This window comes from Manacus vitellinus, unplaced genomic scaffold, assembly GCF_001715985.3.
Source record: "Manacus vitellinus isolate BGI_N305 unplaced genomic scaffold, ASM171598v3 scaffold_8_pilon, whole genome shotgun sequence".
Lineage (NCBI taxonomy): Eukaryota > Metazoa > Chordata > Aves > Passeriformes > Pipridae > Manacus > Manacus vitellinus.
Genome location: NW_021940864.1, coordinates 3,675,393 through 3,702,470, shown reverse-complemented (window position 1 = coordinate 3,702,470; position 27,078 = coordinate 3,675,393). Strand labels below are relative to the sequence as shown.

The 27,078-nt window shown below is 48.7% G+C and overlaps 1 protein-coding gene across 1 annotated transcript in view; it reads left to right on the top strand.

The window, feature by feature from the left end:
* The first annotated feature begins 16,396 nt into the window (after window positions 1–16,396).
* The window catches only part of GALNT14 (polypeptide N-acetylgalactosaminyltransferase 14), a 63,307-nt gene continuing 52,625 nt past the window's right edge, over window positions 16,397–27,078 (top strand). Inside the window, exons 1-3 of the mRNA XM_029965082.1 lie at window positions 16,397–16,411; window positions 16,468–16,481; window positions 19,094–19,333. Coding sequence (XP_029820942.1) covers window positions 16,397–16,411; window positions 16,468–16,481; window positions 19,094–19,333 — 269 coding nt within the window. The remainder of the gene's footprint in view (window positions 16,412–16,467; window positions 16,482–19,093; window positions 19,334–27,078) is intronic.

The following is a 27,078-nucleotide window of genomic DNA, read 5'->3' as shown; positions in this document are numbered from 1 at the left end:
GGACTAACCAAGGGGTGGCAGTGTTACTGGCCACCAGTGGTGAAGCCAGTCCAGGGGGTCACCATCTCCTCCTCCATTAGCTGGGAAGCTTATGTTCCCTGAGGATCAGGAGGGACTGGAGATGTGGTTTTGTGGACTGTACGTGCCTGACCTGGCTCTTATCTGCTATTTTCAGCCCTTGGAGCCATCAGAGTTGTTTCATCTGAGTGGTACAGAGTCAGGAGGGCAGATGCCAGGGGAAGCCATGTGGCAGCATCCCTGCCTGCAGCAGCAGAGCTGGGGACCACAAAGTAGGACTTAAGGCTAACCCTAGAGCCTGCACCACTGGGAGGTGAGAAGGGGATGCAGAACTGGTTCAGTGAGCAATGCAGGGGTTTGCCCAGCATCCCCACCTTGCTTCTGGGGCAGAAATTATTGTGAGGTTTTCAGGAAAGTGGTCTTGGAAGAAATATTGCTGTGGAGGCAGAAATCTGAATAATCTCTCAGTTTGCAGACTGCTCTTGATAAACTGTTGTTTTCAGATGCAAGACACAGGTCAAGCAGTTTTTGTGCTTCCTGCAAAAAGACCCAGCCCCCAAACACACCCCCATCATTGACACAGTGGGTAGGGCGAGGAAGAAATACATTTTTTTTTCCCCATTCGCTTTCATTAAATATGCTATCAATAAACATTCACCTTGGCCTGCCCAGAAGCACTCAGTTTTTATTAATGATTTTTTTTCTCTACTCTGGAAGCCTTCCAGTGACAGCAGTCCCTGTGCCAGCAGGGCAGGGCAGTGTTGGGCAGCATTTAGGATGTGGGTGAACAGTAGCACATCATTTCTGTTCAGTAGCACCTGTGCTGGGCAGGGGGCTTGCTGTAACATCTTAATCCTGACCTTGGTTTTCCTCCTGTGGCTCCTGTGTGCCCATCAGGACTATGGTGTGGCTGGGGCAGTGCTCACAAGCAAGTGTAGCTCTTTTGGGTTTGTGGGTAATAGTGAACTGCTGTGGGAAATAGCAGTTTCTTTTGAAGCAATCTTCTCTACAGAAGTCCCCTTGAATTTAATGAAGACTTAGAAAGTTGTTCCTGCAATTTTTATGCCAGCATATAGATATCCATAAAAGAGCCCTCCCATAAATGGAACAGAAAGGAAACCATTCATTTTAACGTCTGTGCATTTATGGATTGATCTTTACAGAATCCTATTAGTTTCACTGCCAGTAAGTGGCATGAGGACTCTATTTCAAACCAGACAATGTCAAGATATAGAGGTGGGCATTAAATATCATCCTACCTGTTGCTGTTCAGCTATACTGCTCATGTCTGAGCAGCATGTAATGGCAGGGGCCAGGAATGCCAAGTCGATCTCCTTCCAGCTCTTTGTTAGTAAAATCATTAGGAACCATGATAATGTAGGAGGCTGGCATTACACTGTTTCAACAGCCCATTAAATAGATCTGATCATTTTTGTACAAGGCTTCCTTAAAAGCAAAGAAATACTCTCCTGGAGTCATTCCTTGGTGCCGGCTTTTGAGAAAGCAATGATTTATAAACCTCTGCCTAAATAAACAAGTTACATACAATGAAAAAAAACCCAACAAAACCCATAAACCACAGACTGCTACTCTTCCCCATAGTGCAGACAATTTCTGGATTTTTTTCTCTTCCCCCTCTGCCAGGTGGAGGACAGATCATCCTCTCCCTGCCCAGAGGGCTGCTGACAGCCTGGCTCTACCTGCCCATTTTACACTTTTCCTTCTTGTGGTGTTTGAGCTGCTGACAGCCCAGATGGTTTCATAAACAGCTACCTCTCCTTGGGTTGAGGGTAGCTTACCTTCCAGTGCCATTATCAGGCTCTCAGATTATTACAAATGAAAACATGCTATTAATGTAATTTCCATTTTTTCCCTCCCTGTTTAAGCTCCCTGCTTTGTGCATCCCACTCAATTTTGGCAGTGCAGTGCTTTGATTTTCATTGATGGGTGATTTTACTTTTTGATTTCAATTCCAGCTGCATTTGGTTTGCAGAATGTGGGGACTTTACAATTAAAACCAAAATTGAGCCACACACGTTGAAGTGAGGCAGGAAAAGCAACAGGCTGACACTTCCAGTGTGGCACAGCAATTGGGGGACAGTGCTTAACCATGGTTGTGCCAGTCTCCTGCTTGGGAAAAGCAAATATGTGATGCCTTACCGGGCTGTTTAGGAAAGGCAAAGTAATATGAAAGTCATATATATGTATATATATAGATATATGTTTTCCTATATATAGGTTTTCTGTAGCTGAGAGGGAAGGGGTTGTTGCCAAGATCAGCGGGGTAGCATCAGATGTCACATGTTATTTAGGGAGTTGATGCTGCTGGTTTCCAGCCACCTGATCACACACACAAAAAAGACACAAAAATGTGTTTTAAAGTTGTTTCTCGTGTTTTACCTCTGTGGGCTGACCAGGTCACCTCTGCGTTGTCACTGTTGTTGCAGTGGAGACTCTGAGGATGTCAATTCAGGAAGAGAAAAGGACCTTTTTGAGGGTCAGAAGAAAAGAGAGGAATGTTAATAAAAGAGCCTGACTCTGAGCTTATCCTCTCCCTGGCTGTTACGATACTACTCACATCCTTTGTCCACTGGATCTTGCAGGCTGTGAAAGTAGAAAGCTGTTGAGTTGGACATTGGTGCCCAAAATCCCTGTTCCCCTGTCCCTGGCAGGCACCTGCCAGCACAGCCTTGCCACGAGTGTTTTCCTGCCTCACTGTTGGGGAATAGTTTCTTGGGTTTGAAGAGCACAAGGCTCTTTTATCCCTGGGCAGCCTTGGGCTTCGCCGCTGGTCTGAGCAAGGAGCTCTGCTGCTCTGCCTGGGAACTGGTAAAACTGGGTAAGCCAGCTCAGCGCTGAGCTCGCAAGAGTGGTGCAGATGCTTTGAGCTTGCCCTTTTTGCCATGTGTAATTTCTGAGTTCAGCAGAGGCTGGGAGCTGCATTTGGAGTGAGTTTGTGCCAGGGCACCTTTGAATTGCAGGGCTGGGCTCCTGGCAATAACAGGATTTGGCTGTGACATCTGTAGCCTAAATTTCATCCTGTCCCAAGGCTTCTCAGCCTAGTTGGAGCTGGATTTTTTTTATTATTTTTAATTTTTTTCAGCTTGAATTGGACTGTACTCAAAGAGCTGCCACATACCCACAGCTGTGGGAGAACCCAGCAGCTGGGCTAACAGCTTATAGCACATTCCCAGTGGGTTTACATCCCCTGGAGAATTTCTGGGCCTCTGTAGGCAAAGCAGTCACTGTCTCCACACTTCAGCTGCCCCATCAAGACATGGAAAAGGGATGGGGGGAGCACTGGGTGAAGCTGTGCTGTGCCCTGGGGGGACAGGGCAGCGGCTGAGGGAGCTCCCTGCACTAATTCCACTGCTCTGTGCTTTCCCACAGGGGAAAATGTGGCCTGGGAGCATGGCAGAAGCTCACTTTGCCACTTACTTCACCCACTTTGATACTTAAAAGCAGCTTGGTAGCTCCCTGTGTAAGGCTGTAATGAAAATTGTGCTCAAAGCAGGGCTAAAATCCAATTTCTTTTGCCCTTTAATTATTTAATTTATTTTCTATATTTAACGTGCTTGCTCTTCATGAGTCAACTGAATTTTCATGTAACTTTTTTTTTTCTCAAATATTTTTCTGTGTTGGCGGAGGGAACATTTTAAAATGAGCCTCTCAGAACTTGCCCTAGATGCCCTAGTGTTTTTTCTGGCTTCTCCCGCTATTGAGACAGGGTACTTACTTGCTTCACATTTCCCACGTGTTTTCCCTGATGCTTCCAGTACAGATAAAATGTTAAATCAAAGCACAGAGAAGAATTTTAATTTTGTTCCTCACCTTCACCACTCGTGTCTCAGGAAGGAAAGGGCTGGTGGGCTTAGCCTGGTGCTGGCAGCAGAGCCCTGCTCCTGTAGTGCTGGCTGCCCATTCCTGGTTGGCATCACTGATGCTGGACAGGAGTGAGGGAATAGCCACAGCGAGCCTGCTGGAGCTCAGCTGTGGTGTTGGAAATAGCAGAGCCCCTGCCAAATGCCCTGTGGAGGGGAAAAACATCTTGTCCTGGTGTACCAGGATCCTGGTGCCTTTTAGCAGTCTGGATTCGTATTTTAGAATAATAACGCCTTTGCTGCTTGTCTTTTTGTAGTCACATTTAAGTAGTGAGGCAGAGGACAGGACTGTTGAACGGCCTTTCCTGGGTGACTTGTGCTTGGGTTCTCCTTGTGAGGACAAGCAGGGTGCTGCCACGTGAATTGTCAGCAAATTTGGCCTGCTTTTGCTCACTGCCATCTCAGAGGGGTGGAAATGGTGCAGAGAGGGGACAGAGGGTGATGGCTTCTCCACAAGAAGCAGGCTTGGTCTGCTTGGCCTGCGAGGGAGGAGGGGAATTGTGTTGGAGATCTGGAAAATCATTAATGACAGACAAACGATGGATAGGAAATAGCTCTCATCCCTTCCTGGACAAAATCTGGGATCATCAAAGAAAGCTGGCAGGGGCAGGTTCAGTGCGTTTGGATGCCAGCTGCTTGTGTAGCCCCCTGCAGCAGCATCTTCTGGGTGCTGAAAGCCTGCCTGGATTTGATGGTGACCAGAGACACACGGGAAAAAGGTCCGTGGAGGTGTTTAATGAGAAGGTCTTCCTTTTTCCCTGCTGCTCTGAACACCCTGTTTCTCAGCTCAGCAGTTTAAGAGCCAGGCAGTACAACCAGGTATCGCCACAGTGACTGTGCCTGGCCAGGATGAGCCCTCTGCCAGTGCAGGCAGCTGGGCAGGGAGGAAGGTGCATCCCTCCCACCGGGGCTGCTCTGCATCCTGCTCTGAAGCTTTAAGCAGCGTTAGACACAGCTTACCAGGGCCATAGCACAGCACAGACCATTAGTCTTGCTGAGTACAGCTATGATCGTACTTAGCACTGCCTTCCTATCTCTCCTAGCTGAACTGTAGAGCACTTTGCAATGATTAATTCAGCATGAGACTCTTAAGTGAACATTATTGCCCCATTTTAGAGCAGACATAAAGGTCGCTGGCAGACCAAGAGCAGAAACTCTTTGCCATACAGATGTTCACCAGCCTAGCTGTCTCTAGCCACTGGTTACTTCCCAGTGGCCTTCTTTTGTCTCAGCTCATTTTTAGGTCCATTTCATTGCCCTTGAGATGTTGTTCCTTCCGCTGCAAAAAGCGGGGGTGCATTCAGATGCTCAGCTGTACCTAGCAGTTTGGGATTAAAACTCTCTTTGACTGCACAGGATAAAAAGTCTTGGCTTGTGTAACCAGTTATTTCTGGTGCATCTCTCCAGGCATCTGCGTTGATGTGGGCAGCAGCAGCAGCATATGCTGCCGGCTGCTCAGGGACCAGTCTTGTCGCCATCTGTGCGCAGGCTTGCTGGGGCTGTGGCAAGTGTTGCTGCTGGGGCTCTGTGTTCCTGCTTTTCCCAGGGCCTTGCATGAGCCCGGTGGCAGGTCATCCAGCTCAGAGCTGAGAGCCTGCTGTGGTGTGTCCAGAGCTGTTCACATCTCATGGGAGTTTTTTTTCCTTTGGGCACCAGTGGAGGTAGAAAGAATATGAAAACGCCCAGCTGGAGCTTGTGCTCTGGAGATGCCTTTACAAGCATTAAATCAAATATAAAAGCAGTCAGGTGTTGGTTTGGTTTTTTTTTAGAGCCATCAGGACCAGTGCTGGTTGAGATGCTTAAGCCTGCCTGCCTCATACACCGCTGGTAGGACCTCTGCACTGGCTGCTGTGTTTTTGGGAAGAGTCTATGGAGTGACATGTCTGTTCCTTAGCAAGTCTTCTCTATCCACTGGGTTTCTGCTCTTCTATGAGGTGTTGCAGCTTTTACTTGCTCCAGCATGCCAGCACGCTTGTCAAAGCCTGAATGTACCTCTGGGCATCTTCTCCCTTATGTTTGTAGGCACACCGTGACTGGTGCCAAGGGTCAGGGGAGCAAAGGGAGATAGAGGCATGCCTGGAGCTGGATAGGGTAAGGATAGAAAAAGATCCATGAGGAGAAACAAGCCAGTGGATGGCCAATGTTAAGGGGATCAGCATCACTAATTTGGGGCTTGACTCGTGCTTTCAGGACCATCCAGACAACAAAAGGTTGTGTTTCATTTCCAGTTACACAGACCCTGCAGAAGTAATATAAGGGACTTCCCTCCAGCAGCACAGCAGTACTACTTCTGTTCCCTTGATTCCTACCAGGAGGCCCAGCTGGAGACATAGCTTCAGTTACAGTTCCTCTGTAACTGAAGGCTGTCTGGTGCTCCAGTGGTATATCCAAACCTGGGGGCAGAGAAGCTGCATTAGCCTGGTCTCAGCCGTACCCCTCCTTTCCTTGCCTGCCTGGCCAGAGTTTAACAGCATCTCGTTTCCCTCTGGCTATAAAGACTGGCTCCTCATTTCCTTGCAGCTACTGCCAGCATCAAACATGGCCTGATTTGTATTATCCCATGTCTGATCCCACCTAATCCTTAATGCAGATCTGCCAGCAAGGGGTGCGTGTCGCTGTGGGAGCAAGAGGGATCAAAGGCATGCAGGAGGGTATGTGACCCAGATGGGTGAGGGGGCTGCCTGAAAGTGGGTCCAGCCTCTGCTCTCCACTCCTTGCATCATGTGAGGGACTTCTCTCCCTCCGTGGCTTTCTGAGGGCAGGACCCTTTGCCTTCAGCAGATACCACACAGCTTCTGCTGTGGTGCTGCTGTGTCCACCTGGCACGAAGCGCTCTCTGTGGAAGCAACTATTGGGCTGTTTCGGTGCTGACTCTTTGAGTTTGAGGTGCTGGAGGTGTTGCCTATCAACTTGTTCCTGGTAGTGGGTGGACAAGCCTTGTGTGGTGACAGCTCTGTGCTGATAAGGCCAATGAATGGAGTGTGTGTTGACTTGCCACTCAACCATGCTGCAAGAAGCTGTATCATGCCCACAGCTACTGCCACCTTCCAAGCCCGATGCTTCCAAAGGATGAAGACCCAACAGATTCAGGGTGGCTTGTTTCTGCCCAGATTTGAGCCCTGCTACTGGCTTGTATCATGCTTGCTCTGCTTGCCCACATGCCTCCTCTCATCGTGGGATAATACAAAATGCCATCTACAGGAGTGCCTTGGTGTCTGCATTGAAGAGGGCGAGGTTTTGGGGTTTGATGCATTGAGATACATGGCAGGGCTTGCTGCCTCCAGGCATGGGTTAGCCCCAGTGTGTGGAATTGTGGGGCTGAGCAGCAGCGTGCCATGAGCCGTAATGCCTTGGTGGAGAAAATGTCTTCCTGCATAAGCCAAGGGAGCTGGTATATGCCCAAGCAGGAGCTGCCAGTTAAGTCTTCTATGCAATGTTTCCATAACTGAGGACTCAAAACATGCTCTTTTCCTCATTGCAGTAAAATGCTTGGGTATGTGTGAGAATCAGTGCCAAATGCAGATTTTATTTTTTTTCTGATAATAACAACAAAGCTCAGTGCCTGGTTGCTGGTTTCCATCCAGATCCCCATGCTCTCAGGAGCTGTTTTGAGTTCGCTGCATCAGGTGACTTAGCATGGGTTTGGTTTTTGTTTTTATCTTGAGCGGATGTTTAAAAAATTATTTTTTATCTTCTAGAGATGGGCAGGAACATCGATCAGATATTGCCAGTGTGTTAGGGAAAGGGGGAAAGTTGTTCTGTGCCTCCAGGCTGTGGCATTGCCATGCTTCTTGGACCAGAATCCTCTTGGGTGTGAGAGCTCTGGTAATGGGCCCTTGGTGGTGACACACCTGTCCTCCAAATTACAGATGTTGTTTGCTACAAGCCCAGTTACGGCTTTGGTTGTTCTTTTTTTTTTTTTTTTATATTTCCACTGCCCTCCTCCCTTCTTTCTGTTTTCCTTTTGCATCTCTGATCTTCCTAGCAATGGGGGGAGGATGTGAGCAGAGCAGGAGAGAGTGAGTGACATTTGTCTCCATGTTTGTTTGCCTGGCATGGACCTGGCATGTCCCAAGCCATGGCTCCCGCGCCCAGCCACAGCTCTGCTCAGGGTGTGCTCATGCGAGCAGCAGCGCTGTGCTGCTGGAAGATGGTCAGAGCCTGGAGATCTGCCTGTGATCTGCCCAGCCAGGCCACACCAGCCATGTCCTGCCTGTGTTTTCCCCCCATCCCCAGCCAAGCCTGCATTATCCCAAGGCACAGCATCTCCTTGAGGCTTCCACAGCACCTGTGCTTGTGGCTGGCCACGACCCACAGTCCTTCCCCAATAGGCTTATTTTTTTTCAAACTTGCCACACCTTGCTACGATGCATTTCTCGCTAGCTAGGGTTGATTTTTTTATTCCTATTACTGAGCTGAGGTAGGGGCAGCTTGGGCTGACACACACACTCTAAATTACGCTGCTGTATCTCCGGTGCTGTCAGTCATGATGCGCCCAGGCCTGGGATCTCGCAGATGCTCCAGCAGCGGGTACCTAAGGATCAAAGGTTTCTTGCTGTCACAAATGTTTTATATCTAATTTCTCCTTGAGGGAATGAGGGGAGGATGGGCTGGCAGCTGGGTAGTACATGCACCCTGGAGCATCATTGCTGTGACCTGAGCTTCATCTTACTCCACCTGTGTGTTGAGGACCAGCTGCGGGTTACAAATACGCCTGTCTCTCTGCAAAATATGTCTGTGTGAGACAAGGATGCAGGTCACCAGCACTTCGTGATGGTGGAATGGTGTCTGACAGGCAGACACTGGCAGGTCCTGAGCTCCAGCTGTGCCCTGACAGCTGCAGATAACCTGCTGCTGTATCCTGCATCTTCCTGCATCATGGGGTTTAGGGCAGCCCTGGTGACGCTTTTAAGTGTGTTGGGGGAGTCGTGCTCTGACCAGGAACATCTCCACTGCTATCAGGATAGCTGCTTGGCATCGTTTGGGCTGGGCTGGGCTGCAGCACATCACTGCATATGCCAGGAAAATTGGGAGGGATAGGGCATTTTGGTTAGTCACCAGCAAGGGTTTTCCTCTGCTGTTGCCACTCTGTAAAGAATGAGAGGTTGGAAGAGGGGAAAAAAAAAGCCCTTGTGCTGGAGCTGCTCAGCAGAGGTGATGCTCCCTGGAGAGCCTCCCACCCAGTGGGAGCCTTATGAGTTAATTGTAGGAGCAGGAAACTGAGGCATAGCTTGGGGGAGTCCAGGGCTTTCCCAGAACTGGAAATAAAGTGCAGTAGTGAGGAGTTCCGTCTGATGGCATTTCTTGTCCTTGCTGAGCAGTTGTGCCTTGGTGCCCACCTGGTAAATCTCTGCTCCCCAAAGCACTTAGCTGACAGAGGGAGAGTAAAAGATGAGCTGGTGGCTTCCTGAAGGCAGCTAAAGCCATGCAGGTAGCTGTCCTGTGTATTTGCAAATATTTCATTTTCCTTGAATATCTATTTTTCTAGCATATGTGTTTTTTATAACCTTTCCCTCCCTTGGAGGCACTTCACATTAATATGCTGCTGTTAACCGTTGCCCCTCATTGCTGCTTGGTTTTGGAAGGGTGGCTGCTCAGGAAAGGATAGTAGCATTAGTTCCTAAAGCTGTGTAAAGATCCTCATGGAAGCAATTACCAGATGGATTACCCCTGGCTTTGCTGCTGTGTAAAGGCCATGCTGGGTCGAGGATGCTGACTGTATTAACAGTACGATCCCTTCCTTCTTGGGACGTGCTGTCCAGATTAGCTGCCTGCTTTTTAAAGGGCTGGGTTCAAAGCAGGACGTTGAGAGCAGGGATCCATCTGCTGGCTCCTTTATTCTTCCCTCCCTGTTCCTCTTTCCCCTTTTTTTTCCCCCGATGTGCCCCATCCCCGGCTGTCCTCTGGCGTGTGGGAATCCACAGCTCCATGGGGAAGGGGAAGACCTTCCCTGACCTCTGAGATGCTCAAGCTCTGTTGTTTGGTAGGAGTTTTGGCTTTTATGCAGAAGGAGGAGCAGAGCTCAGCTGGAGACCGAGTACAGCTATGGGCTCCTAAGTACTAAATCATCTGCGGCTCCTGCTGAAGTCTGAAAAGGCCAGTTTGACCTTCATGGCTGGAAAGCAGCTCATGTCTGTCCTAAAAGGCACAGAAGGAAAACAAATCACTGTTTGTCCATGTAGGAGCTCCCTTTTGCCACTCTGTTTACCCACCATGCGTCTGGGCTCTTCCCAATGTGTTTGGCCTCTGATGATCCTTTGAATGAGCTGAACCTGGCTGGTGTGGAGGGGACACGGGATGTTGCTTTCATTTCTATCCCAATTAGCGCCCTTCGAACTTGCTGATGACCTTTGGGGACCGTGTTTTGCACTCACCCACCCACTGGTCATGCAGCCAGCAGACGATGGCACTGAGTGGTGGGAGCAGGCTGTGGAGGGTCTTCCTGTGGTGCTCCAGTTAACGCAGCACCATGGCTGCAAAGATGCTCTTTGGAGTCTCCTGGCACCCTGGTGAGCCTGGAGAGGGTTGCTGAGGGAATCCCCTCTGGCGGGGGGCAAAAGCACTTGTGGGAGCTAGCAGGTAGAGAAAGATGGAGGGAGACAAAGGGAGCTGCGGGTGTCCCACTGCTGATGGGAGCGGCAGTAGGGGCACTGGTGGGGGACCATTCCCATCAGCCCGTGGGATTTGGGTTAGGAATTGGTGCTCAACTCATTGTGGAGCAGAGCTGCTGCCTGTCCAGAGGTTTTCCACCTTTTTAGATTTTTTTAAGCTGAAATAAAAAAGAAAAATCTCAGTGGAAGCAGAGACTATTATAGACTCTTAAAACCTAAATGGTCTTGTTTGCCATCCAGCCATTTGCAGCCCCATTAGAAGAGTTCACAGGGGCCAATGGACTTGCACTGGCATCGCTCATCCTTTCCAGGGGGCTGTGGGAAAACCCAGAAGACCTTTTTTGATGGAGACTTGGGAAGAGACATCAGGAAGACCGATGCAGCCCAAGCACAAGCAGTTGAACTGAACAGTCCTGCAGCATCTCGGGAGAGCTGTGGGTAGGAGGAGGAGGAGATGACCAAAAATCCTTGCTATCCTTCTGCTTGGCTCCCAGCACAGACAGAGCTGGATCTTCTCTTTTGTCCAGTCAGCAGCTTCGTTTGTGCTGACCTCCTAAATATTCAGCTCATTATACACTGTAACATATAAATAAAACAGAAGCAGGCAGGAATATTCTCCAGGAGGATATAATCGGCTTCCTTTCCTTTTTAATTATACAGGATTTGTCTCCATGTGTCAGGCTATCCTATGGGCTAATTTTTTATTTTAGGGAATTTAAAGTAAAAAATTTTTTACACAGTGAGACACTTACATACACTTCTGATTTTGGGGGTCCAAGAAGAAAGACCACCTTTCTAAGTGGGAACGCAGGGAATTTTGTTGCTGGATGTTGTTTCTAAAAGTCAGTGGCATGGATCCTTCCCTCCTTTCCATTGTCACAGGCAGGCAGGAGGTTCTTCAGTGTGTTGGAGTTGATGAGGGTCACCACAGGAATTCCTTGGCATCTGGCTAGGGAGTGTGATGCTGGCTGGTAGCATGCATTGCCTCTCCCTCTATAGAGGCAGGATGGTGGCCTGATGCTACAGCCAGTGAATAGAAGCATTGTCCACACACGAAGCTGTGGCCCAGGCTGCCTGTGGGAGATGTGGGTATATTTTAACCTGACGCTGCTGCCAACATGGCAGTTACTTGTTAATAAGTGTGATGTGAACTCTGAACTGACTTGCTTTCTCCTAAGGGAAGCCCTGGAAACAAAATCTGGCTTTTCATCAAGGCAATAAATCTGTCATCTTTCCCTCCATGCAACACGGAGTCCCCTACTCCTGATTTGCAAATAAATTCCCCGTTTTGGTGGCTGCCCCGGACATCCATTTTAAAATTAAAGCTTTGGTGCCCTTACTGGAAAAAGCATCAGTAATTCTCCAGTGGCTTTTGAGGCTGTTGTATTTGGCTGGAGACTTTAGCAGATTTAAGCCTCTGGAGGGTGTTTCAGACCACGTATATTGTTTACCACAGATACAGACAGGAAGATACACAGGTTGATGGTTCTAGCTGTGATCAACTCAATGGTGGCCCAGTTTCTCTAGCCCTGGGTCAGCTCCTTGCACTGAATCAGTGGCCAGCCACCTGAGCTGATGCCAGTTGAGTGTGGGGACAATAAGAGGAAGACACTGAAAAGCCTTCTCCAGAGCCTGATGTCATGGGTGGAGTGGGGACAGTCCTTCAGACAGTCCTAGAGAAGCCCTCCTGCTGAGTCACAGAGTGTAGAAAGGACCCCCTGGCTTTCTAAACTCCTTCTCAGAGTGGAGCGTGGGTGTGGCTGGTTCCAATCTGATTCCCAGACTTTGTCAACGGTTTAAGTCTAAGGAATTATAGAGGTGTGATTGAACCTTTGTACAACTTTGTTCTGTAGGGTTAAGGATGGCAAACCAGATAATTTATATAAAAATGAGTGATGTATTATGATAAATGATTAGGCAAAAATATCTTAAGTACACAGTACAGAAGGTAAAACTGCTAGGATAGTGTAGTATAGTATAGTGTACTATATCAAAGCAATTCTATTAAAGCAAATATCTTAAAGCTAGCAAAAAAGAAAAAAATTATTAAGTAGAGATTGATGTTACTCACCCATACCAATGACCATGGGCAAATCTCTTCACTCAGCCTTGAGGAGTAACCTTGAGGGACATCCCCGGCCATGAGAGGAATCCCCACACACACTCCAAGAAGGGGTATGTTAGAAGAACCTGCCGTTTGAAAGTGGGACTGGACTTTTTCAGTCTAAAGTGATTGATTGTCATTCATGTGTCCCCAGGTCAGCTGTGTCAGCTTAGCATTTTTAGATAGGGATATGTTACCATGTCTGCCACATCTTCACCTCACTATCAGGATTTTTAACTTTGGGGTTGACGAGTCAGACTGGTTTTAGCATGACTCAACACCAAAAACAGCATGACACCCCCTCTTGGTTCACCACTGACAGCTTTGCAAAATAGGGTGTTGTTCGAGTTGTTTTACCCCATTCCAGGCAGAGCATCCTGCTACACTGGAATGGGGATGTTTCCATCCAGGCTGAAGTTGCAGCTGTAGTTCCTGAAGATCAAGTCTTCTTCCATAGCCCCTCTCCAGCCTTCATAATTCCTGTTGCCTGATGTAGTAGGTGTCTTGATTGCATAAATGTTTTTGTGCTACCACAGGAGAGAATAATAAAAGGGTGGTGGGCAGGAAGGGCAGAAAAGGTAGTGATAGTATGGTCTTGGCCTCAGGGCCAAGTGAGAAAGTGGGACACTTACTGAAAAGTCCTCAGGGACTTGTGTTCCCTGCCGAGCTAGCAGAGGAGGAGATGATGCTCCATCCTTTGAAGATGGAGTGGCGTGCCTGTGGATGTGCATGAGCAGGGAAGGGTCAGTGGCAACGAGAAGCTTAGTGGTGAATGCTCAAAGCTTTTCCAGGGACCCAAGCTGCAGGACAGGCTTTGCTGGATAAGTACTTTGCTTTAATTAGGTATCCGTATTAAAATTTTATTTGATTTTTTTTGTTCTGTTCTTTCATCCCCCAAAGTGGGGTCAGAGCAGACTTAGATCTGCAGGCTTTCCTTGAGAGACAATAAATCACTTACTAGCAGAGGGAGACAGTGGTCCTCCTTGGAGCAGAGTGGGATTCTGGATTTGCTGTGTGTTGGCATGGGGTCCCAGAGGAGCTGCCACCAAGGTGCACGTGAATGTTGTGCCCAGGTACCAGTGTAAGAGGAAGAGGAGTTTCACAGGCCTCAAACTGGAGCTAAAATCTCCATGGGTCAGAAGACCAATTAGGGCAGACGGTGGCCAGGGCCCAGAGCTACCTCTGTTTCTAATGCATGATTTGGGTGAGCACAAAGCAGAAGGTAACACTGAACCATTGAAGCACTTAAACAAGTGCTTAACTTCATTTAAACAGGGATTTCTATGGGTTCCTTCAAATGTCTGCAGCTGCTTAAGTTTGTATTTAAGTGCTTGATTGGCTTAAGTATTGTGCAGTTTGGGGAAGGAGGTGGTGTGATGCTTCCAGGGTCCCTACTGATTTCCTGCTGAACGGTACCTGATGTACTGAAGCATGTGAAGCATGTTCTCCAGAGACCCACAGCCTGATTTTGGCACCATCACATGCAGTTTGGATGGGGCAAAGAGTGTGGCCATGGTGCTCTTCCTGTCTCCCCCTTATATCTTGGGGGGATGCACAGCACTGCTTACACAGGGCTAAGCCAAGGCACTGGGCTCTGGTGTCAAGAAAACTATACCAAAGCTTGACTGAAGGATCTTGTACATTGGTGCTCCATCTGGGTTATTCAAGGATGAGGATGAAGGCAGTGTGATGCTGTCCCACTTCTTTTCCCTCTGGTGCTGCTGACCCTCTTAGTGCATGTCCTGGCACCGGGGGACAAGCAGGGATGAGCCCTATCCTGTTTGAAGTATTATAATCCTTTCAGATGGCATTTGTGCCTCAGCCAGTAACAGCTTTATAACTGAACCTCCTGCTTGCAGAGGCCCCACACGCTTCAGTGGGACATTTAAATCTCATTTGTATAATGCCTGGTTGCAATTCCTGGTGGAAGATTGCCCTCTGCCTCCAGTGCCCCTGAGCCATGCTGAACACAAAGATGTCCTAGCAGGCAGAGGAGTGAGAGAACATGGCCAGGCAACAACATGCAACACGGCTTCTGAATTTCTAGAGCTTTCACTTGTTTATTGGAACTTTTGATAACCAGGTGTAATTTTTTATTTCCCCCTCCCCTCCTATTTTTTAATGCCTGAGTCCCAGGGAAGGCTCAGTAGAAGTGCTCGGTCAGAGATTATGTAGGGATGAGATTTTCCAGGGAAAGCTGGGTGTGAGGCAAATGGCTGCTGCCAGACCCCTTTGGGGGGGTCATCATTGCACCTGCACAGGCAAAACCTCTTTTCTAGCCAAAGATGGGTCTTCCTGTCAAACCCTGTGAGCTCTGTCAGCCTGCTGGGCTGGCTTGGGTTTGCTGCCTCCTGCAAGGATGCTTATGGTCCAGTTCACTCTGGTCTAAGGGCAAAACTCAGCATCCCCAAAAGGAAAATGGCTTTTATTTTAGCAAAGGTTTAAGTTCTCTATTTTAAAACAGTACCATGAAAGAAGAAAGTGAATCAGAATCTGCTTTTGGCTTGCACCGCCCACTCCTTGTCTTCCTGGGCAGCTGGAGGCTGGTCCTGGGGTCTGGTGTGATCTGCCTGTCCCCAGTCACCACTGGCTGTGCTTGGGCCAGGCTTTTCACCTGGAATGCCCTTTCATTGCTGGACTGCCTCACAGCAGCCAAAGTGCTGCCACAACATGCCTGCTCCCTGCCCACTGTCCAACCTGCTCTGGCCTCCCATGCCAGTGAGGGGTGCTGGGGGCTGCCTGCAGGAGCAGAGCTTCCCATGGGGACGCTGTGGGCCCGCATTAGCAGCCGGCTGAGTTGCTTGTTCCTCCTTCCCGCTCCAGCAATCCCTGCTGTACTGTAATCACACAATTATTATGCCATTAAAATGTCATATTCGCAGAAATCCACATAAACAAGGCATTAGCAGTTGCCAGAAAATTGTAGTTTTACTGCTAATGACCCACTTTCCCCCTGCAGCACCACTCCTTTTTTTTTTTTTAATATTATTTTTTCTCCCCCCCCCTTTTTTTTTTTTTTTTTTTTTGAGCCGTGATTTAGGAGGCGGATGACGAACTACATCTTTGCACTGAGAGGCTTTTAATCTTTAATGTGCAGTTATGGTGAAAAGCTGCCTCCATGCTGGCTCTGGGCCATTTTCCCTTTGCCAGCAAGGGGGTGGGCAGTTTTGGGGGGCTGCCTTTAGTGGGTCTTTTTGGGGGGGGTGCTTTAAGTGAAATAGCAGAGAAAGCTGTTGGTGAGCCTTTCTCATGGCTGGATGCTGGTGCGAGAAGGAAGCTCCTCTCCACAGTGAGTTTTGTCCATGCCCTGGGGATCCCCCCAGTGCGGTGTCAGACTTGTTCACTGAGAGCAGAGAGCTACCCCTTGGATATATTTTTCATTTCTTTCCTTCAGACTCATTGAGTCTTTCAAACTCTTTTTAAGCATTGACTGTGTTTCCTATAATTAATACCAGCCATTAAACTGCAATGTTGAAAGAGAAATTACCTAATTCCAACAAAAAAAAAGAAAATTTATTATTCGTACATGAGAGAAAATGAATATGAAACTTGGAGAGATGAACCCTGTAGAAGATAAATAGAAAGGCAAGTGGAGTATTGACTTGATCCTTTTCTAGTGCACGGTAATTTGGCCTCTAAAGTGAGTTAGATCATAATAAATTAAATTTAGATTTCTGCATATCAGTTAAATAACTCCCAAGACAGAATTCTGGTGTGAGGAAGAGGTGATAATACATGGTGGAAATATTATAATGAAGACCTTATCTGGTAACCTGTAACCGATGTGCTGTCCCTGGGTGAGCAAAGGGGATTTCTCCTGATGCTTTAACTCTCATTCCCTGTCTCTGATCAGGCGCCAAGAAACAGGTGAGTCCCTGCATTGGTGAGGTGTCCTGCCTCCCATGATTTGCATAGCTGGCAGCTTTTCATCCAAGGATGCTGCCTTGCTTTCCTTCTCTGCTTTGTGCAGGAGTTTTTTTGCAGAGGTCGGTGTGCATGTGTGTCTGAGCATCCTGTTCCAGTTTTGGTAGGAATGCTTGGGATGGAAAGAGCGCCCAGAAGATTTGGACAAGTGATGTGGATTGAAAGTGAATGACCCCACCCGGGTATCTACTTCTGGCTGAGAAAGTTAACCCCATCTCTGGGCTTGTTTTGTGGCCAGATAGGGATTAAAATAACTCTTTAATCTCTGGCATCTATTTGCTCTTGATCTCAGGTGTGTATTTAATTACCCAATATTTAGTAACCATCCCACTGATATCTTTCCTCAACCCAAAAAGGAGAGCCTGGGTGAATCGAGGTGGGGCTGATGTCTTTCAGGTGGAGATTTCATAGGAGTATTAGTTACTCACTGCAGAGCAAACCAAGAATGCGACCCCTGGGTGCAAGGTGTATCCATGGCAGTAGGAGAAGCAAATATCATGGGATAAGCCAGTGGTATTTGTCCTTGTATTGATTTACTGCTGGAGTTCCCCAGCAACAGAACATTACTGGGGTTAGATGGATGCTGGGAAAATGCCATCCCAGACCCTGAAGCACAGGCCAGGACCCTGTTGTGTGTTGAACCCCTGCTTCTGCTGCCTGGCCAGAGCATCACTGCCCTTGCAGCAGGTGCAGAAGCTCCAGTTTTCCTGGAGCCAAGGTTTCTTGCAGAAATCCACCAGCCCTCCCACCTGAGCCATCAGATTCTTTCCCACTTGTGCCCTTCTAGCTGATCCAAGGCTATTGGGTTTAACTGACGTTAAAAACCAAACAAACATATGCATTCACACATCTTACAGCCTCAAGTGCTGCATGGCCACTTTTGAAAGCCATTTTTCTTATTAAGTTTGATAAAACCAAGTTTTATTTTTCTTCACAGCATTAAAATTTAGGGACTGCAACTCCGTGGCGGTTGTTTTAGCAGCGCTAGGCCTCCCGGGGTCATCATGAAATCTTATAAACATCAGGCTGTCGGTGACTCCACGATGCAATCTCCTCTCTTTTCCCTGATCTTTTACTGTGGCAGTAAATCACGTTTTGCAAGATGCCTTAGAAAAAAGCATAAACAGTATTTATCACCCTGAGCACATTGGTCCTCCCAAAAGTCCGCAGGCGGGTTCTGTACATCCTCCTCGTAAACCTCCTGCAGTGACCTTACTGGTTTCATAACTTTCTTGCAGCCTTGGTTAACTTTCCCTTGGTCTTGAGTAACTTTCTCCCAGTATGGTTGGTGGCTTCTTCTGATATTCCCACACTGGGGTAAATGCTGGAGGAGCTCCTGAGAAGGCCATGGGTTCACAGCAGGGGAGGATGAATACAACCCTGTGTCTGGAAACCCCTACATCCCTGGGCTTTGCTGCCTATTTGGAAGTGGTCACGTTGCCGTAACCCAGAGCGATGTGGGGCATCCTGTGTTTGGAGGTACCTGGCTTGGTCCTTCAGTGGTTCACTTGCAGGAACCAGTGCTCCCTTCTCCCCTTCCTGTGACTACAGAAAATGCACTGCCAGATGCGAGTAAAATCAATTACGGGATAAAAATCAACCATTTCAAAAGCTTCATTTTGTGCTATTAGCAGGCAAAATCGGCTTTGAGATGGTGTGAACTGAGGAGGGGAAAAAAAAGAAAAGAGGAAGAAAAGATCAATTATTGGATAAGATCACAATTTTCTTTAGGGCTGAGATGGCTGTAAATGTTTGCATCTCTCCGTGTTACAGGTAGGCTGAGATCAAAGAGGTTGTGCTGCTGTAACGATGAGATGTTATCAGCATGGTATTGTGCTGGCTGTCTCAGACACTGCCAAAGGGTGCTTAAACCCCCTGACAGCATCATACTGCGGAGGGATGCTTAAACCCCCCAACAGCACCAAACCACCAAGAGATGCTTAAACCCCTGATGGTTGTCAGAGCTGTTGGGTAACCCCGAAATGCAGCTCCTCCATCCTTCTGGAGGGGGGACCACACAAGCACATGCTTGCCTGCTCTTCTCTCTGTGGTAGGGCTGAAGACCTTAGTGGGAGACTTGTTGTGACAAGGATGGACTGAAATTGGGCTGGGAGGATGGTGACCCCCTTCTTCTAGAGTCCTGTTGCTGGAGCCAGCCCTTGGCCTAGGGAGTGACTGTGGAAATGTGGGACCGTGCTTGATGAAACGGCTCCTGTTGGTGGCCCTTTCCTGCCTGAAGGGTTACAGGGGTGATGGGTCAAGTGATGTAAAATACCTTTGTTTTTTGGCTGGAGATAAATTAAAACCCTTACAAAACCTTCGTGCTTTTATATTTCTTGAGACCATGCTGCTTGAGAGAGGGATCCCCCAGAGACCTGAATTTGGTTTCAAATTAGTCATTTTAAATTCAAATTGGCAGGCTCTCTTTGACGTGGTGTTTTGGGACCTGAGGAAAAAAAATAAACCCTGAAGACCTAATGGGACTCCTTCTTGGCCTGCTCTTGCAATGCTTGCCCATGTTGCAAGGCTAGCTGACCTCCGGTGGGACTTGGGAGGATCTCCAGAGTGGGGTCAGGTGTCGTCTGGTCTCTCCTCTCTCTAACGGGGCTGACTTTGTGCGCGCAGGAATCGGATGTGGACTGGGACGACCTTTGGGATCAGTTTGAAGAGCGGAGGTACCTGAGTGCCCGGAGGTGGAAGGGCGGCGAGGACCCGTACCGGCTCCATGCCTTTAACCAGCGGGAGAGCGAGAGGATCCCCAGTGACCGTGCTGTCCGTGACACCCGCCATCACAGGTTCTGCCTCCCCCCTGGTTTCTCCTGATCTCATGAAACTTCATTATATGGGTGGATAGTTCCGTTCCTCTTCAGGGCCGTGGTTTTGGGGTGGTAGGTGGGTCTGGGCCCTTGGCCCACACCCAGTGGGTGTTCTTGGGATTGCTTCTGCCTGAGTTATATTTTTAGGATTGACTCACTTTGCTTGATTTTTTGGCATGTCTGGAAGTCTTAAACCTATTAATTAAAACCTATATAAATTTTCCTGGGACTATAAGGAAAGGGAGGAAAAGCCTTTTTTACCTTCAGAAAAGTACTGGGTGTGCAAGAACACATCTCCATGATGGTAAAAGTTTTCACTGCTGCTGGGAGCTCTTGGTCTGCAGACAATGCAGTGAAGTGGTGCAAGGCGGATAAAATAAGTGTTGAACGTTGATTTGGCTCTGGAGAGAGAGAAGTGGGGAATGAGAGAGTGAGAGGGAGAGAGAGGTAAGAACTTGTTGGATTACTGGCTGCTCCAGCACCACTGAGGTAAAAAATATCCTCTGGCACCCAAAGGACCCCTTGGGAGATGCAGGGAGGATTGCAGCAAGGGCTGTGGTGTAGACAGAGCTCTCCTTCCTTGTCAGCATGAAAAGGGTGGGATGGGAGTTTTGGTGCACCCTTGCTTGCTGAGAGCGCAGCTGTAGCCTCCTGTCATTGCCTCTCCAGACTCATGAGGGAAGAGCTGCCCTTTGTGGGTGCAGGTTGTTGAAGGTCAGTGGGGTTAATTGTTAGTTTGCTGGATGGAGTGATGCAGAGGTGTCCCACAAGTGAAGGAAAAACTCCCAAAGTTCCCTCGATGCAGTTTTCCTCATTGTCTTCTGAGGGCACAGCGTATGCCTGGCCCATGCTGCCAGTCGCCAGCCCACAGCCGGTGAAAGCCCTTTCCAAGGAGCTCTGCCTGGCATCATGTCCCAGCTTGCTGGCAGCAGCCATTCTCTACAATCTTCTCCTGGGAGCCCTTTGCGGGAAGTCCGGCTTCGGTGGGAGCTCTGTGCTGGACCCGCTCATGGCACCTTGCTGCCCGTGCTGCCCCTTGTTCCCAGATCAGAGCAACTCCACTCCCAGCATCTGACCCAACTCTGAATTTCCCCTATTCCAGTTCAAAGGCAGCACTTAGGCTGAAATGCTGAAACAGCACCAGTTCTCCTGCCCTATAACAAGCAATGTGCTTATTTATTTATTTAGCTTCTTTTTGTAGTAAGGACCAGATGCTCTTTTCTCTGGAGAGGAGCTGTCAGCCCTGACAGACGCCTGTTATAGCTGAGCAGAGAGCGAGTGTGCTATTCCTGGAGAGAATTAATGCCAGGGATATTAACCATCTGCCCTATTAAAAGGGAAGATCGACTCGGCTGCCCCTTTGCCATACCCGTGCTGTGCGGTGGCAGCCACCTTGTTCCCGGGTGGGCAGACGCGGCGCTGAGTGCTCCTGTGAAAGAAAAGTTCTCATTAAGGAGGAAGTGAGGGCACAGCGCCTGGGAGGGGCTAGGGCTAATTTAATTTGTTTCCAATTTCCTTAACCTGGTAATTGGATTCTGATTTATTGAGTATGTCTGGAGAACGCTGCGGATGATGCGCCATTAGCCGAGCATTAGAGCGGCCGCAGAGGAAATGGGGCTGCCGGGAGATCTGGGGGAGGCAAGCACTGATGGGGAGTATGGAGGAGGGAAAAGAATCTGGGATGGTTGGTTGAGGGAAGGAGGAAAGTGCATAGCTAAGACCTCTTAGGAAAAATAATCCTTGTTTACAGCACAGGTATCCTGGGAGCTGCTGCAGGTGATGCTCAGGCACTACCATGCAACCTAGAAGCTGGTCTTGAATTGTCCAGTACAACTGTGTGGGGAAGCATGGATAAGCATGGCCTGCTCTTGAAGCAGGGACAAATTGCTGATGACTATGCAAGAATATACATAGAAATATATAAAGAGAGTCGAGCATGGTGTTGGCTAGGAGGTGTCCCTCCTGAGAAGGGAAGAGTAGAATTCTGTGGACCAGGGAGAAGGGACACCCCCAGGGCTCATGCTACCTGACCTACTGGAGGCTGTGTTTAGGGGCTTGGTTTCAATGGAAAACCTGGATTAGGCTGCTTCATTTGAGCCAGACTGGAAGTGTTCTGGCTTCCTTGTTTGAGAGTGAACCCAAGGATTTGGACCTTGATTCTGCTCCAGCTGACTTTGGGGGAAGATACATCCTGTCACAGATCCTACACTAAGAGGCACCACCATGTCAAGGGGCTCCTGCCTGGCTCACGTGAGGGCTTAGGAGGCTTTTGAGAGGGTCTCACCCATCTCTTCAGCTCATACTCATGGGCAAGCAGGTTCTCCTTCAGCCTCTCAGTCAGATGTTGTTGCTCAAAGCAGATTGCTCTGCTCTGTGACCGGGTTTCCAGTGTGCTGGCTCCCAATCCTTTATCCCCTTTGCACGACACATGGCAGCACTGAGATGCACAGACCTGCAGACCATGGTAATGTCCCAAGACCCACACCCTGTAGTCCCTATCCTAGGGACTGGGATGTGGGAATGCTGCTCCTTGCAGCTTCTCTGTGGGCTATTTTTCATTAGGATGGTTGCAGAAGATTTCCTGGAGTTTTCTTTGGTAATCCAACCAGGCACCTGGACTTGCCAATGATAGCTGCAAAATCTGGCAAAGGCTGAGCAGCAAGCTCCTTGCCAGAAGGGCATGGAGAGGGCAAATGCTTTCGATGGGATGGGATGTGGCACTGACAGCCAGTTGCTTAGCAATGTTTGCTGGATTGATTTTGTTTTTAAATTACAGCCAGTGGAATAGTTTCAGATGGAGAGGAATTGCAGTGCTCCAAGGAATCAGAGCTGGAGAAACTGTGGTGGCTCTCTTTGCCTGTCTCTAGCCAGTGTGAGGCTGTGACCTTGTGCTTGGTTTGAGGGTGCTTTCAGACAGGGAAATGTCATGCCTTCTGTGCACTGCCTCGTGTCACTTGGCCTGTGAGATCTCACTACTGGAGCATTGCTCCTGGTGACCCTCTTGCATTTTGGTGCCATTAACTCCATTCCTGGTTGCACATTGACTAAGCTCTGGGACCACATAAAGGGATGCCTTTCTCCAGGAGAGGACCTCATATGGTCCTGTGGTGGTATATCACATCCCCACTCAGAGTTAAGGTTAAAAAACCGCTGTGGCTGCATCAGCAGATTGGACCTGGATCTTAGTGGCATGTCCACGCTGTGCACAGCCAGCTCATATCGCTGGAGTGGGTGACTGGTCCCCCTCCATCGTGGTAGCCACATGCCATTGGGATTACCTCATCTCCACATCCCACTTTCTACAACTCCCACTGGCAAACCGCAGGACCGAAACGGCAGTGAATGAGTCAGTGCCGGGCGTGTGCACTAGTGGGAGAGGAGCTGAGGTTTCCAATATTGCTCAGTGGCTTGGAAAGCTGACAGGGAGGATGCGTCGCCCCCAGCCATAAGATTTTGTCGTGATGGCTCCTGGGCTTTTTCCATCTGTGGCAGACAGCTCCTGAGGAGGCCGGTATTCACTGTGCAATCGCTCCATATGCTGCTTAGGCTGACCTCTGCCTCCCAAATGCTTCGGTGGGTTTGAAAGATGTGCAGATGCCACAGTTGTGGCTGCCAGGCTGAGCTGGGACCACGAGTCACGGGCAGCACCAGCCTGAGCGGGGGTTTGTGCTGGCTGATGGCAGCGAAGCAGAGAGGTGAATTCAGGGACAAGGAGAGTAGAGGAGAGGCTGGAGGAGAGGTGAGAGCCTCCAGCAGACTTCTCTAGCTACTGCAAATCATGTCAGACAGCTTCAAGCGTCTCCCACTGTCTGTTTTCTTCTATTTGCCTTACTTTTTACCTCCACACTGCTGATATGCATTTAGCAGTGCTGTCTCAAGAGCTGATAGAGCAAGGAGGCCAGGGATAGAAACCTCTCAAATTGCAGCAAAAGACTGGATTTTTGAAGTTCCCTCCCTCCCTGAGTTCCAAGTGCTTTACAAGAGGTCCTACCTACCTGTCTGAAGTTTAATTTTACAGCTGCTTAAGAGATGTGTTTGTGTGAGAATGTGTGTGTCTCCGAGAGAGAAAGCAGCTGCTAAAATCAAGTTGCAATTGAAACACGAGGCTGGCAGGAATACTGCAGGTAGGAATTTCATGTGTTGCACTGTCTGATGAAGTTTAGAGCATCCTGGCAGCCCAGAAGCCAGATAGTGCCAGCTTGTGCCCCCTGGAAAAGCTCTGCCCTTGTAGTCTGTCCTATTCCCTTTGCAGGGAACAACACACACTGTAAGATTTCCTCCAGGTTTCTTCGCTCAAATCCCTTTGCAGTGCCAGCTGGAGAGTGTCCATGGGGTAGGAGAGTTGCCCAGGGCTGGTTGCTCTGCTCATATGGACTATTCATGGAGGGATGGGAAGAGGTACGTGAAGCCTGTGATGTTCCCCTGGAGCAGAGAGCTGCTGTCTTGCATTTTCAGGGTCCAGAAATGTCAGGATTTCAGTCCTCAAGCAGAAGCATTAGACATTGCAGCGTTGTTTTGACCCATTAATTTCAGCATGCATCCCAAGGGTGCAGAGCTTACACATTCAGCATTACGATGGAGCAGCTGTTGTTGGAGTGGTCAAAAATACATGACTGTGCTGTGCATGGGAACGACTGGGAAGAGCACGTGGTCCTGAGGGTCAGCTCTGCTGGGTGTCGTACCTGTGTACGTGGGCACGTGGGGCTGAGTGTGCATCTCTGCCACTGAGCACCTTCCCCGCATCCCTGTGTCCCGCGTGAGCACATTTGGCACACAGCACGTGAGAGCGTGTGTCGACATCTGCTTGCCAATTGCAAGAGGGCAGCTGTGTCGTGTGCAGAGCTTGAAGTGGCTCCATTTTTGGATGAGTTGATGACTGCATCCCAGGAGCGGCGAGTAGTCAAGTGCATTGAAAATACTGTAGCGTCTTCTTGGAAGTGAAGAGTCAAAGAGGAGAAAAGTAGTTTTTGACAGCATTGCCTTTGGATTAGCATGTTTATGATGCCGTTGGACTTCTCACATTGCTGTGTCTTCTTTCAACTTCCTTTCCTGCTAGACCAAAACCACTTTGAGGTGACTGGAGGTGAACACTGGGTCTCAGCATCTAGAGATGCATTTTGTACCTCACACGGGAGTTTAAGCATCTTACCTTTCTTGGCTGGTTTCTTGAGAGTCTCCAATAGAACTTAATGTCTGGAGAATGACATGTGTGGACAAGCCCAGGCAGGGCAGATTGAAGGCTCTCCTCTGCTCTGTTGTCCTCAGTTCTACCTGAACATTAGACCTGCAGAAGCAGGTAAATGCCTAGCACGTGGCCAAACCCACTTGGAATTCGAGGGAAGGCTTGCAGGGATGTTACCCATGTGGACCTTGAACAATTGAGAGCAGAACCAAACCTAGAGGTTTTTCTGGCCTACTGTTGCCTTTCCCTTTGCTGACTCCATACATTTTTTCACTTTTGCCTCTGGACTGTAGCTGAGCTAATCCACTTTCCTGCGTAACACAGACTAAGTCCCAAGGGATTATTATTTTTAAAATTTGCTTACTGAAGCAGTACCTTGTGAGTTGCTGACTTGAGATGAGCTGTGTGGTAGACCAGGGCAAGAAGTGGTGTGGGTATGGGTGCATGCGCGTGTGGTCTCCCGGTGCCTGATGCTGCTGGGTTCATCTGCTTGGGGCAGAGGGGTGGTGGGGCAGCAGGGAGTGGAGCAGGTCTGGGCAGAGGAGCCTTGAGTGCAGTGCAGGTGGATGGACACCTGTCCGTGAGGATGGATGGAGCTGTACAGTCTAAGATGTGAAGGAGGGAGCCAGATGAGGAAGATGGGGTAGAGGGAGTGCTCAAATTCTGCCACATCTCTGAACCTGGCATTGTTGAAAGCTGGAAGAGGTGTCCCTGTGTGGCCATGCGTGCATTCTACTGTGTTTGCTCTGTCCTGCACCCTCTTGTGTGCGCTCAGGATCCCTGTGTGGGTGCTCCCCCATGAGAAATCTGTGATATCCTGAGGGGAGAAGAGTGGCAGTACCTCATGAGGGCTTGGAGTGGCTGGACGTAGGGAGGTACAGGTCTCTTCTTGCTTTTGGTGTTCATTATTAGCTGCTGTGTGGCTGCCAGGAATATCCTCAGGAGTTTTTCTGTCCCTTGATCTGTTATTACAGCTGTTACACTGTTCTCTGGGCAGAGCCAGGATATTTGTCGTTTCATTACAAAATAAAATTTATCACATGTGGGCAAAGTCATGTATGCATGAGGGCTGTCCCTGGATCTCTCAAAAGATGCAAAGCACTTTAAGGCTGAAGTAAGCTGGGTAAGAGAAGATCTGGGGTCCCCCTGTCTCTGGTCTTGGTCTCCTTATTTCTAGTGACAGCAAGAGCACAGCATGATCCTGCAGGCAAGCAGTTACACAAATCTATGGTGGAAAATGCATTTGAGACGAAAATATCTCCATTAGGAAACAGCATGATTGCTTTCATCTCTTGGACACCAGACCCCAAGAGGTTAGCACTCTACACTGTGTTTTTCCGTCACCTCCTTAGACTGAGATCTCTCGGGATGAAGATATGAGAACAGTCCATTAAGTAGAGCAGAGGCTGGCTTATGTTTTGGGGATAAGCTAGAACTGCCTGTATTGGCCAAGGTTTTGTTTCTGCCATTGGTGAGATGGCTTTTGTGGCCTCAGTTTGAAACTTTTCACGGGCTGGGCAGAGAGAGTATTGCTCACGCCTCTTGTGTGCAACCAGGTAACCCTTTGACAATGGTAGAAATAGCTAGCACGAATTGGGGATGTATCTTAGTATGTTGTATAGCTTTTATTTATGCAGTTGGGCAGGTGAAAGTGGTGAAAGTCTGTGAGAGACACAGCTTTGGGCAGCCAGCTCGCTCTCCACACTATTGCCAACCACTGACCAACTATTTGAGATCCAGCCGTACTGTCTGTGTAAGAGTGGATTATCATGTGATGCTGAGATTTATTTTATTTTTTAGGGAATTGTCGTTATTACCTCTTCTTATTATAGTTACCCTGTTTTCAAGCTCTTCAGCACTCCAGGATTTCAGATCTTTCTTAAACATGTTGGTTACTAGCAGTCAGTTCCCCTAGCTGGGAAAATCTGCAGTCTGCTAACAGAAGACCCAGTATGGAGCTCCCCTTATCAAGCCCCACTATTTATAGCTTTGTGCTAGAGTTTACACTTACTGCCACTTACAGTTTGGACCCATGTATTGCTGGAGAGCTGAGGCTTTTGGCTGAACAGAAGCATGAAGCCCAAAGTACAGTTAGGGGATGCAAACTGGGAAGGTCCTATCTGGCCAAAGACTTAAGGATGAGGCATAGTTTGACTAAGGGAGTGCACTGCATCCCCCAGACTACCATGCAGTAGTTATTTTGGCCTCCCAGCCCCTGTCAGGGAGCTGTACCAGCATCTCATGATTGTGATGGCCAGTTTGTGCTGACACTGTTCTTTTTGTGTGTCTGTTGGCTAAACCTGACCAACCTAAGAGTATAGGTGGGCGAAAATCTGTGTGTTTCACTCAGAAGAGCTCAGTTCTGCACATTGTAGATTCAGTCCATCTGGAGTGCTCACCACACATAGTGGCGTTTTGCACTTGGTTTTCTGGGTGAATTTGAGCTTGAAACTCCAAGGGGGTTTAAGGAACAGGTGTGTGATCAAAACACGGGGAGGTTGTTTTCAGGTAGCACAGAGAACAAGGAGTACTGAGATTTTCG